This window comes from Eurytemora carolleeae, unplaced genomic scaffold (genome assembly GCF_000591075.1).
Source record: "Eurytemora carolleeae unplaced genomic scaffold, Eaff_2.0 scaffold128, whole genome shotgun sequence".
Classification (NCBI taxonomy): Eukaryota; Metazoa; Arthropoda; class Copepoda; order Calanoida; family Temoridae; genus Eurytemora; species Eurytemora carolleeae.
In genome coordinates, this window is record NW_019396173.1 from 117,102 (window position 1) to 130,192 (window position 13,091).

The window sequence follows — 13,091 nt, forward strand, 5'->3', positions numbered from 1 at the left end:
AAAAAATTGCTTTAAAAATTTGATAAGCTTTAATCTCAAAGTTTACACCGCAAAAATCTTTTTTATTGGAAACTTGAGTCTAATATTTATTCAATTCAATCATATTCAACCATATTCAATCATATTCAACCATATTAAATGATCATTTTTATATTCATCTAATTTTGTTTTGAAATGAATTATACTAATTCTGGCCATTCTTTCGATTTAACAAATTTAAAAGTTGCTAAATAACCTTATATTTTTTTGCAATTACCTCTAGAATATTAGCACAAGTTGGACAGAATAACAGCATAGCACAACATACTCCTGATACATGTGGAATCCGTAATATGAGGATTTAAAACGTAGTCCTTATAAAGATAGGCGTAAAAGATTTCCCGCATTTTTACAGGAATATTATACAGAATACTGCATGGATACAATATTAAGGGGATTAACTACCGAGTTATTTGGCAGGAAAAGTGTAAAAGAATGCAACAAGTTACATTTAAACGCGTCTATTTATTAGAAAGGCAAAAATAATGCGACGCCTAGGTTTTAGGACTTTAAAGCTATGAGAATATTGAAGAAAAAATACATGAAACGTTTGAGGTAATACAATAGAGAACAATATTGAAATTTGAACAAAAATGTTGTCTTCTTTTTCTTTAAATTTCACAGAATTACGGATTCAACTTTTACCTAACAAAATAGGAAAACCAAGCTTGCGATTCTGAAACAAAGATTACGTAATGAATTATTCTCTTGTATAACATAACACTATAAACTTTGCAAAAGAAAAATATTCATTTAAAAAACATAATTTTGCAATAAATAAATATTTAACTATTTAACTAGTTTAGTCAGACAATAAATTGACTTAAGTTCACTAAAAGGTTTTTCAAATGAATGCAATGTAAAAATAGTTCTTGAATTTGATTGGAAGGTCAAGGATGATAATTGATTTAAATTTATTTTTTTCAACACTTTTAAAAACAAGAGAGCCATGAGGTTTTCCTCCCGCTTCTCTTGATAACTAGAGTCCTATACGATTTCAGTCTTTTTTCAACGACGGAGAAACATTCTTTTCAAAAATAGTCTGTGGGACGAATGAATGTTCTCGAATTGATTCTACTTTTTCAGAATCCTTCTCAAGTTCGTCCAGTCGCCTTTCCTCTCGTCTTTCAACACATGTCAAGTTCAGAATCTTGTTCTAGAGGTTAACATAATATTAGATTTGATCAAAACTCTCAACGTTGGACATACAAGACATAAGCGGTCTGTATTATCTTAAATAATTTTTAGTAATTCACACAAAATTTAAGATGTATATCATTAAAGTTTTAAAAAAACACTATCAGAATCGGTGATTATTCTCAATTTTTAAATACAATTTGACCATTTGACAGTTCGAACTGAATTTGATTTTCCTTTGTGTGACTGATTCTTTAAATGGTGTATACCTATCACTAACAAGTGATTCAAAATTATAACCTGAAAAATAAGATTTATTAAACCACTTAATGTAAACCCTGTCGCTCTATTCTACAGCCCAAGATTGTTTAGTAAGGTTACTTACCCTTAATTCGCTCCAATGTACGGAAAATGTCGTCTCCCTCACAATGAAAAGTGAAATCAATAAATGACGTAACAGAGACCATATATCTCCTCTATAGTCAGTGACATAATTTACAGATTTCACTGTCCAGTGTCCATTGCTTAAAAGTCAGCATTCCCCTACATTGGAGCGCATCAAGATTAAGTAACCTTACTTAAAATCCCTGATACATCCCTATTCTTACTCCTCAATCCTATATAGCTATGCAACTTCTCCACCCTCTGCGGTACTTAATTATAGTAATAATAATCAATAGTCCATTATTCCTAAGAAATCTTGGCCGAGCCCTTCATAAAAAGACAGAAAATAAATATGCCAACACTTTCAATCGGCTTATTAACGACCACGGTCCCGTAAGTATTTGACGACTAATTAATAAGAGACTTTTCGAATTTGCAACATGTTTTTATTTACACTAAACTTCTTCGTTTAGCATCAAAATTCAAATCTTCAGACAGTTAAGTTATCTCAAATATGTTACCGTAAAAGAATTATTACATCTGATCTGTGATGTTCTACCTACCTATAAATCCGATCGTTCCTGCAATCGGTAAAACGATCCAAGGCGCATAGGTACGCATGGCGTTAAAAATAATCGGCCACATTTTACTCTCTGAAATTGGTGTGTTCAAAACTCGACTATAGAGGTTAAATAAGGGGCGACAAAAAATAAACAAGTACTGTTTAACCTCCATTAGTCTCTAATAAATAGTTTTAGAGCTACATCAAGTTATTCTCGACGAGTTTAGAACTGGTGTTTTTATTATAAAAAAGAAAGAGTTACAATGAATTTTTAAGATGATTATTGATCACACCGCGCTTCATGACTTCTGAAGTTTGACCGATCAAGCCAGCTCCTTGATAATATCCTCAAGTTCGGCTCCCTAAATTAATTCATCTATTAATTATCTAGTATCTGTAATAAAAATAAGTTTAAGGGACTTTAAGTTGATATCTTTTTCAAGTGTTAAGCTCTGATAATTTCTCAATTATTTCTGAAGCTAGTCAGTTTTGTAGAGAAACCGCAAATGAAAATAAACAGTAATCAGAAAGAAAAACATGGATATCCAATTCAAATATGATCAGCTAAATACATGTTAATTTTATTATGGGACTACCGAAGTAACTTTATATTACCTCCCCCCACAATTAGAGAGTTGTAATAGCCTTTAACTCGGCAATATTACAAATTTTAAAAATTAAAATTCATTTTTTCTCCGGAGACACTTGGACTTTTTTCCTTTTTACTTCAATCCATTAAAATTATTTTGCCAATCAACCGGCATTTTAATGTCTCCTAACATATTTGACGCACTCATTAAATCCTAAAAATATTTAAAGTCGGATATGATTCAATAATCCAATCTGACTTGGGGGAGTGGCGAGGTGCTCAACGTAACATGATACATTCAGGACATGATACATTGACTGTAGGTTAAATGATGATAATAATAATAATCATAACAATACCAATACCAATAATAATAATAATCATCATAACAATACCAATAATTATAAAAATAAGCAGGCAAAAGCTTAAAGTGTACCGATGTAAGTCAAGCATACAACTTTTAAATTGGTAGGTCATTTGAAACTACACCTTCCTATTAGGAATAAATCATACCTTAATGAGCTGGAAACCACCATCAGGGGATACACGAGCAGCCTCTACATTAGTCTCATTCAACTTCTCCTCCATCACCTACATCAGGAACATGGTAATACATAGTAATAAGAAACATTGTAATCAGGAACATTGTAATCAGGAACATTGTATCTAATATATATATATATATATAAGGGTATTTTAGAGAATATGTTTTATACCTGTTTTAGAATCGTGAAAGCAGTTTTAGTTGCTTCCTTCATGGTCATTGATTTATCATAGCTTTCCTAAAATAATCAGCAGATTAACAAAACTAGGAGAACTAGCCTTGATTTCGATATCCACAATACAAGAGTTCCCAGTTCTGGCAACATTAATTAACATTCTCTGTTACAAAAAGTACGCACGATCAACACAAAGAATGCACTCATAATTATGACGCACATCGGCGCGGTTACGGCGTAAAGTGGGGGGCGCACGGTTAGAGAGGTAGAGGTCGTTGAGGCACTCTTGAGAACACAGTTTTGATGACTGCATTGAGGACGCACACAAATGTGACATTTATACTGGATTATTGAATACATAGAAGGAGAAGCAGGTACTATACCTGGAGGGATTGTTGAGCACCCTCACTACCGGATCCGATTGCTTTGGCGTCGAATTTCAGATAAGTTCCGCTAGGATCCATGTGGTAGAGATGTGCTCCCATCTCATCATGTCTGATAAAAAAATCAATCAATCCTTCGTCATATAGTGAGTCAATAAGTCAATAACGCATTCAAACATTCAATCAGAAATTCCTCAAACAATCAACAAAATAAAAAATGCGGGGATTCAAATTCCATTTTTGAGTTCTGAGATTCATGTCCTCACGTCATAAAAATCTTTCTTTTTAAGTCAACATATTCATTTTAACTTTTAATAAAATGACCAAAATTTTAACCTTTTTTGTCAATTTGATTGGTTAATGAGAGATTTCGGACCTGATTTAATAAATTGGGATAAGTGGTTCAACTACGTAAAGACGGTTCAACTGCGTATCTTTTTATTGAACTAGAAATTAGGGATTCAAGATTTAAGCCAGTGAGCACTTGAGCACTTGAGATATAGATGAACCGGTGGTAGGTAGTTCAGAAACCTCTCTCCAATTAATTAAACTCGGTCTTTGGAGACTTTAACTTTAACAGATCCGGATAACAATAAGAAAATATTCTACCAATCCGTACCATTCACGACAACTAGAACTAAAACACGAGTTTGTACTTAATAACAAGAGTAAAAATCTTACCCTGCGAAGAGCATGGCGACACCAAAAGGCCGTGACATAACACCAGCATCGTCGTCGCTGTCACCAAACTGGATTGCGAGGTTCGACACAGCAGCAGCTACACTCTCAACCTTCATCTGCTCGTTGTATGTGAACCAATGGTTCTGACTCTCAACTCTAAAATTTCATTTAATAAAACACGAAAACCTGTGTCGATAAAATACAATTTAATTGTCAACAAAAAAGTTTCATGCTGTACAAATCATACTAAATCTTATCAAATAAAAAATCTGAAAATTTTCCAACAAACAGAAGCCCAGGAGTTACGCGCATGCCGCGTTGAATTACAAGACATAAAGAAAGCCAGTTCTAGCCGCGGCGCTCCACCCTTCTAGTTTGCGCAAGCCGCATCGCGCGGCCCAGGAAGTTTCGCAACTCGTAACCTAACCGAACCCTAAATATATGCTAATCTCTCTCTTTCTTGTAATTCAACGCTGCAAGCGCACATACCTCCTTTAGGCAACTACCTTCCCAACAACAGCCAAGATTCAGAATGGATTTTCTAGTCCTTATTGAACATTGGTTTTTCAGCCTAGTACTTTTCTATTGCTTTAACCTTTTTTTCAACCAGGATCCAGCAGACGACGAAATTAGACCCATATTGCTAAGATAGTTTACTGTTGTTTTATAAGCTTATTCAATCAGAACAGTGTCTGAACTTGAAGTCATGACTTTCTTTGTTTAGGTGAAAATTTTCATGATCTGATGTTGGAAGTTTTTTCATGAACGAAAATTTCTAATTTTGTAAAATTGGTTCAAGTTTTCGATCTGAAATTCTGTTCACTCACCTGGCTTTATCGATAAGGGTTTTAGAGTCTGCAGTTAGTCCAGAGAACGCACAGGCAATATGTCGATCTATCTCTACAATCTAAATACATTGTTTAACAATGAATGAAGGAACAAAATCGATCCATCAATTGATCTATCTCTACAATCTAAATACATTGTTTAACAATGAATCAAGGAACAAGATCCATCAATTAATCTATCTCTACAATCTAAATACATTGTTTAACAATGAATCAAGGAACAAAACAGATCCATCAATTGATCTATCTCTACAATCTAAATACATTGTTTAACAATGAATCAAGGAACAAAACAGATCCATCAATTGATCCATCTCTACAATCTAAATACATTCTAAAGCAATAAATCATGTAACATAATCGATTATCAATTGATCCATCTCAACAATCTGAATACAATTCAACAATCAATCAAATAACATGATCAATCCATTCATTGATCCATCTCTAAAATCTGAATACAATTCAATAATCAATCAAATAACATGATCAATCCATCCATTGATCCATCTCTACAATCTGAATACAATTCAATAATCAATCAAATAACATGATCAATCCATCCATTGATCCATCTCTACAATCTGAATACAATTCAATAATCAATCAAATAACATGATCCATCCATTGATCCATCTCTACAATCTGAATACAATTCAATAATGAATCAAATAACATGATCAATCCATCCATTGATCCATCTCTACAATCTGAATACAATTCAATAATCAATCAAGTAACATGATCAATCCATCCATTGATCCATCTCTACAATCTGAATACAATTCAATAATCAATCAAATAACATGATCAATCCATCAATTGATCCATCTCTGCAATCTGACTACATTGTTAAATAATCAATCAAGGAACAAAATCGATCCATCAATTGATCAATCCCCCAATATGAATACGATCTACTTAGAAAATTACAATTTTGAGGCAAGATATTAGTTACATTGAAGAAGGACAGTCACTAACCTTCTCTATAGAGGTTGGTTCCATGAGAGGTGAGGTTATCCTCTTCTCAACTGCGAGGATAACACCCTCTGAGGTCTGGATTCCAATAGCTGTGGATCCAAGCTTAATCGCTTCAATAGCGTATTCGACCTTAAACAGTTTAAATTTTAGTTAAAAAAATCTTAGTAATTTATCAAAGAAAATCATTAACGTGGATATTTTCTCTTGTATCCGATTCGGAGTGCTTATCTACTGAATTAACTAAATTGAAATAGACACGGTTTAAGTACCGAGGCTATGCAATATGTTTTTGAGGTCATTCAAATATGGAAGGTTTCTACATCAGGTTTATCTAAAAGTCTAAATCCTTTAACTTAAGTAAGAACAGTTACAATGAACATGCTTAAAATAAAACACAGTTCCAGAGACACTTTGGGAATTCAAGCGAAAGCAAAAGAATCAAAATCAAATCAAATCATACTTTGCAGGGATGGCAGAAAAAAACAGTAGTAAATTAACTGAAAGATAGGAGAGTAAGGGGATTCATGATTTTTTATTAAAACTAATTCCACAAATAGTAAGTGCCCATCAGTACATTCCTGATGCCGTGCCATGGTCTAGACCGGTAGCATGATGCATCATAAAAGAAAACCGCAAACTAACCTGGAAGAGACGTCCCTCCGGAGAGAATGTATTTGGTCCACGGTCATATTCTGATCTGTTAAGAAACATTTTGAAGATCTGAAAATAAACATTATGAATCAAACAATATACGATATTTAGACTAAAAACGTACCAGTCTGGCCAGAATTAGCACCTCTAAGCTTAAACTCAATTCCAAAATTAACTGAACTTAAATTTGAAAGCAATGGCATTAAATCTAAACTCAAGAGAACTGTAAATTTAATCTTATTATGTGTAAATAACAAGTTATTGTCAATAAATAAATACTCTATTGAAAATTCAGATCTATAAAATGCAAAAGTAAAAATGCCACTGGGAACAAACTGTTCTTAATCTAGATTAATAGCTCTCAAAATTACAATTAAACTTACAATATGTATATAAAAATATACCAATTATAAAATCTTATAAAAATAATAAAGTTTATCTTTTATCATCAACATTTGTGTGGTTTTAAGCTCAAAATGAATTATCTATATAAAAAGAATTAAATTTTCAAGCTTAAAACTAATGAATATTATAAATTTCTCAATATGTAGATACAATTACCACTATAAGAAAATCAGGAATAACAATAACAAACCAATTAATAAATTTCATGTAAAGCTAGCCATCATATCCAACAACATATTGGAATTTGAAAACTTGAACGGACGGATTTATAAAATCAAGATTATGCTAAATTTACGTTCAATTTTTTGATAATGCTCCAAATTATAAATTTGAGCCCGGTGCCTCAGCTTAGTCCGACTCCATATCTGATGTAGAGATAGGTTCATAATCTGCCTGGTTCCTATCTCCAGGATTACTTGGATTATGGTTCCAGGGCTGTTCCTTCGTACTCCCCAGAACAACAAACACAACGTTCCCAGCAAAATACACCAGAGCCGCTAAAAATGTCCAGACGTAAATTGCTAGAAATAATATAACTTCCCCCCCCTCCCCCCCACTTGGAGACTTAATGGGTAATTAGTTCAGGAATAACAGGAGAGATCTATTATATTAAATGTGTAGAAACAAATCGATGAGATTTAAAATGGGCCATAGGAATTATCCACTGTACTATTCCTAAATAATCAATTTTTTTCTATTAAGTGAACGAACATCAGCAAAGATGAAGTTGAACATTTTACAGGAAACAACCAGTTGATATATTTATTTGTTTTACTGATTTTACCTTTAGTTCTTAAGACCCTTCCCATCATATTAAAAATGATTACCTACGAAGAAGACCAACTGCCAGTGACTCAAGTCCTGGTGACCGTTGATGATGTATCCCGTGAAGGCGGGGGCTAAGAACCCCATGATGTTGGCGAAGCCGTTGGTTATCCCGAGCAGGGTTCCAGCAAAGTTGGGAGACATGTCAAGATGTGTGCTCATAAACCCTGGACATATTTAGTATAAAATACAAAATCTACTAGACGGATCTGAATATGATAAGAAAAACAATATTGATAAAACGTGTTCGCTAAAAAAATTCCAACTTTGCATGATAAAACCCACCTGAATAATGAGCTCCGTTGATCCCTCCTGCCAAGGTAAGGAAGACGATGGTGGTGTTTACATTACAGCCTGAGTACCCTGCTAGGATCAGGAACAGGCCGGGCAGCATAAACGCAACAGAGTTGAACACTTTCCGGGCAGAGTTACGGCTCAACAGGTTGTGGTCTACATCAAATCAAATCAAAACAGTGGCGAATTGCTTTCAGCTCGGACTCCCTACTTAGGTTTTCAGTCTGTACCTTTTATATTGTAACAACCCTGCTGCAAACGTGTTTCTTAGACTGGAGTTTCAAGTACCGAATGAGTAATGGTTTTTCAGATTGTATCAAGTACTAAAAATACGTCTCTGTTCTTGAAGACTTTAACTTGTTTAATTCCCAGAATCTTTTAGAAAAGCAAGTCTAAATATTTACTCGGATAAGCTTACCTATTGTAAAATCTGTAAGAAAACTAATGAACAAGGCAAACAGCCACATCAGTAAGTATGGTAGGGCAGATATAAACGCGTTCGCCTAATAATGACATTGTATTAAACTTTATAACACTATCAGAGGCATTCTCTGGGGGGTGTTAAGCCCCCCCCCCCCATCCACATTTACCGAAAAAAATGTAACGCCCCTCCTCGACAAATTCTCGGGTATCATAATATCTAACATTAAGCAAATAATCTATAACCATTTTTTCAAGCACATGAACTATAACGCCCACCTTGATATCAAAATGCAGAATGTTCTTCATGTATGTTGGTAGTTCTGTGAGTAGAGTGTAGAATCCCCAATTCTGCGCCATATGGGTCACCACAAGGGCCCAGACAGGTACAGAGGTCAGAATAGATTTCCAGGGGACAGATAATGTGACGGAACTGCGGGCAGAACCTGGATAGGGTGTTATTGATTTCAAAATAATAATAAAATCAACTCGGGATTATAATACACCATGATATTGGCTTGAGCCGATTGTAAATTCAACTTAAAACTGACGATTTTATTCTGTTCACTTTCACCTTAATCTGAGAGAATTTTATGGAGATAACACTAAACCTAGGATAACAAAGAAAAGTCGCGTAAGAAATTAGCATAGATTTTTAAGTTAAAACGGAAATAAAAACTAAATTTCTTTGCCTTTGAGAAAATCCAAAAATTAAAAGGCCATTTTACTTTACTTAAAAATAAAGTTAAATCAAAGAAATCGGACAATAGGGACGGTTTTATAGAAGATAGCTTACCAATAGATCTTTTAATATAATCTCTCTCCTCTCTGGATATAGTTGGATGTGTATCTGGAGAGTCGGATATTAGGAAAGCCCAGGCTAGAAACCAGATTAAACTCAATACACCGAACACGTAGAATACTGACTCCCAACCAAACTCATCAGCAAGATATCCTAAACATTAAATAAATCTTTACATTTACTGAAACTAAACATTTTAAAGTTTTTTCTTCTTATTATTATTACTATTAAAGGACAACCAATCATTCAATGAAATAGGGGTCGACGCTCCTAGCCGCCGAAACTAATACGTCAGTTGGATTGGAAAAAAATGTGCGCTAAAATCATGAGCTTAAAAGTAAAATATTCTAAGGAAGTTGCATGAGAAAGGTTGAACTACAGAGTTACTTACAACATAAGAAACTTCAGAGACGACTGTACGGAATTTACACTGTCTTTTTCCTTATATTTACGATACCTGAAAGTGGGAGAGCAATAACTGTCCCGAACTGAGAACCTGAGTAGACCCGGCTACCCATCTTACTTCGCTCATTCGGAGGAGTCCATTTAGCTAAATAAATGCAATATTTAGAGTAGTCCATTTAACTAAATAGCTGCATTATTCGGAGGAGTACATTTAGCTAAATAAATGCACAATTCGGTTGATTCTATTTAGCTAAATAAATGTAATATTCGGAGGAGTGAATTTAGCCCAATTAATTTCATGATTCTTAAGATTCCATTTAGCTTAACAAATGCATCATTCGGAGGAGTCCAGTTAGCTACAAAAATGCATTATTCGGAATAGTAAATTTTGCTAAATAACTTCATTATTCAGAAGAGTCCATTTAGCAAAATAATTGCAATAATTGGAGGATTCCATTTAGCTATATTAATATATCAATCAGAGAAATCCATTTGGCTAAATAAATGCATCATTCGGAGGAGTCCATTTAGCCAAACTATAAATAGATACTCTCTAGGTGTTATAACAAAGGACTGTACTGTCAATAAATGAAAAGTAAGAAAAAATAAAGCATCGTGTCCACACGTTTAGTGCAGTTGCTTTTCTATATAGTAAACAAATTCTTCTTGAAAGAAATCAAATCAAAAGATAATATTTAGGTACTATAACGTACTATAGGGGTAAATAAATGACATGAAACTTTGGACATGACCAAATAAAAGATTCTTACATTGTGGTAGGAGGTTGGGGGGGGGGGGGGTGCCTCTAATTCAAGGGAATTGAGGAGATTATGAATTCGCTTTAAAGCTTACATAACATAGCGTGCATAGCTGGATATGTGACTCCCTCCCCTAGACCCTCTAGAACCCTAACAGCAGTAAGTAGAGAGACACTAGTTTTAGCAGCTAGAGGGGTCAGCATTGTAAATATAGCGGTCACCAGGATACCTGAACACATTATCATTGATAGAAAGCGTTCAGTGAAATAAGAGTCGACACTAGACACTATGTTAAAAAACATAAGTCGGGTTGCGATGGAATTTATTAAAGGCTTATAAAGATTATAATGATTCAATTGTAAAATAAATTCCAGAAAAATTACGTTTCAGAAATAATTTTTTTCTTTTACCTATCCCGTAGAGCCACTTGCCACCCCAGATCTCAGCTAACCGGCCTCCAGGCAACTGGGTCACTACGTAACCGTAGAAAAACGCACCAAGGATTAAACCCTTAAATAATTTTATTTATTAAAGTCCGGAAGAACCAACCATAAAATGAAACTTTCTAATTCCAAAACAAACATCCCAATCTAGCAAATGGGATGGATCCGAACCGCCGAGAAAAATGTTCATCACAAGCAAATAAAATAATTAATTCCTTTGTTACGATTTCTGATTTATCGATTTATTTGAACTGGTTTATGGATGTACTAAATGAATCTCTCTACCTGGTCCCTTTCGTTCCAATTAAATGGACCGTCAGTAGTATGAGAGGAGGGGGTAGATGGTGCAGGACAAGTATTATTACTGATTGAAGAACCGTTTCCTAGAGCGGTACTGTTCACCATTGCTACTATTGCCACTGAAATTGAAATCATTTTATAAAATCCATTGCTTTGTTACACCCTCCAACCGAGCTTCTCACACATAATTATAAACTATAACATATATACTAAAATTTGTTGGTTGCATCTTTACTCTGTAGAAAACTTATGTATAGTACTTTAGGGTCGGATTAAATACACAGAAAGTAGTTGTTGACATAGGTAAGGCTATTTGGACAACTTCTCAGTCTTAGTTCTAGAGAAGTAGCTCAACCATCAGTAAATAGAGTAACCATTTCTTCATATATTTTAATCCGACCCCTGAATTAGTGAAAAATAATAAAGAAAGTTTTCAAAATCTACCTGAGAGGTTGACCCGCATAGCGTAAACATTGGCAAACCCTAGGAATCCCATAAATGCAAACAGATGACGGGTTTGATAACATCTCTTCCTATATCATAATAAAAATAATATTGTAAAAATAAATAAAAAAACACAAGTCTATTCCTAAAGTGCCTGAAGACGAAACTTTTGCGTAGGGTAAAGTTAATCTGCAAAGCTTGATCTCGGATAACTGTCGGTATTTTAAAGTTTGAAGGTAAAACCTTGATCCCTTATTTTAAGTTATCTCTGCTGGGTATGACCCCCATAGGATATCAAGGAAATAAAATAATCTGTAGGTCTGTATAAGATGGAAATAAATGCTAGATTCCGAGATTAACAGAACAAAAGTTCTTATTCTGTAGATGAGTGTAGACGTTATTTTCCGTGAACCTCTATTTAAAAAGTGACTAAGTTGATTTACAACGGTTCCCATGAAAATGATGAGATATTTGATATTTTCTCTTTAAAATTTGATTATTTTCGATTGTGGCTTTAATATAAAATAGACTTGCGGAATTATACTGCAGATACAATGTAGGACAATTGTCAGAATTAAAGTTTATTATGCTAGAAACTCAAAGGTTACCTTGAAGATAATTAATCAGGTAAGGGTTTAAATGGTACTGTTGTATATCAGGCAAATCCCTTTCGTAAATGGAAGGCCATTTAAAATAACTCTGACAGTCCCTTAAACAAATCTCTGCCCTTACCTTGTTATCCGTTGAATGCTAAAAATTAAATACAAAGAATATAAATAGCTCATGTAAATTTTTTGTAAGTTAAAAATTTCTAATTAAAGCACTTCATATTTAAGTATATAACGTAGTTCCCATACTAATTATAACTTACTTTTCTGTTTGTAGAATGGGTTCTTCTTGTCCTCTCTCCTCAGAGGAACTACGGTTCCGGACAAACATCTCCGGATCCGAATTCATCAATCCTAGCTGACCTGCGTACACGGAGAACTAGACGGTTCCATACTAACCAACCATCCTTTCA

General features: G+C 34.1%; 3 protein-coding genes across 6 annotated transcripts; all 3 read right to left on the minus strand.

The window, feature by feature from the left end:
- Positions 1–713: 713 nt before the first annotated feature.
- Positions 714–2,319, minus strand: LOC111697164 (small integral membrane protein 12). The gene is made up of 3 exons (XM_023467068.1): positions 2,124–2,319; positions 1,413–1,476; positions 714–1,163 (listed from the first exon to the last, which is right to left on the minus strand). The coding sequence occupies exons 1-3, from the start codon at positions 2,293–2,295 to the stop codon at positions 1,037–1,039; spliced, it is 363 nt and encodes a 120-aa protein (XP_023322836.1). The 5' UTR covers positions 2,296–2,319; the 3' UTR covers positions 714–1,036.
- Positions 2,213–7,048, minus strand: LOC111697159 (proteasome subunit alpha type-5). Its single transcript, XM_023467062.1, has 8 exons — positions 6,966–7,048; positions 6,324–6,452; positions 5,322–5,401; positions 4,495–4,650; positions 3,814–3,925; positions 3,428–3,493; positions 3,225–3,302; positions 2,213–2,484 (listed from the first exon to the last, which is right to left on the minus strand). Exons 1-8 carry the CDS (start codon positions 7,032–7,034, stop codon positions 2,446–2,448), a joined length of 729 nt encoding a protein of 242 aa, XP_023322830.1. The 5' UTR covers positions 7,035–7,048; the 3' UTR covers positions 2,213–2,445.
- On the minus strand, positions 7,043–13,046 carry LOC111697156 (putative inorganic phosphate cotransporter). Of its 4 annotated transcripts, XR_002764238.1 has the most exons (14): positions 12,942–13,046; positions 12,803–12,820; positions 12,071–12,159; positions 11,612–11,745; positions 11,294–11,393; positions 10,978–11,112; positions 10,178–10,270; positions 9,715–9,873; positions 9,198–9,364; positions 8,917–9,001; positions 8,490–8,654; positions 8,207–8,371; positions 7,536–7,876; positions 7,043–7,444 (listed from the first exon to the last, which is right to left on the minus strand). XR_002764238.1 is itself a non-coding variant. In XM_023467056.1 (13 exons), exons 1-13 carry the CDS (start codon positions 13,025–13,027, stop codon positions 7,728–7,730), a joined length of 1,545 nt encoding a protein of 514 aa, XP_023322824.1. In that variant the 5' UTR covers positions 13,028–13,046; the 3' UTR covers positions 7,043–7,727. The 4 variants fall into 4 exon arrangements, 3 of the variants coding, with proteins under 3 accessions (XP_023322824.1, XP_023322825.1, XP_023322826.1); XM_023467056.1 differs by having other exon boundaries at positions 7,043–7,876; XM_023467057.1 differs by lacking the exon at positions 12,803–12,820 and having other exon boundaries at positions 7,043–7,876.
- Positions 13,047–13,091: the final 45 nt, after the last annotated feature.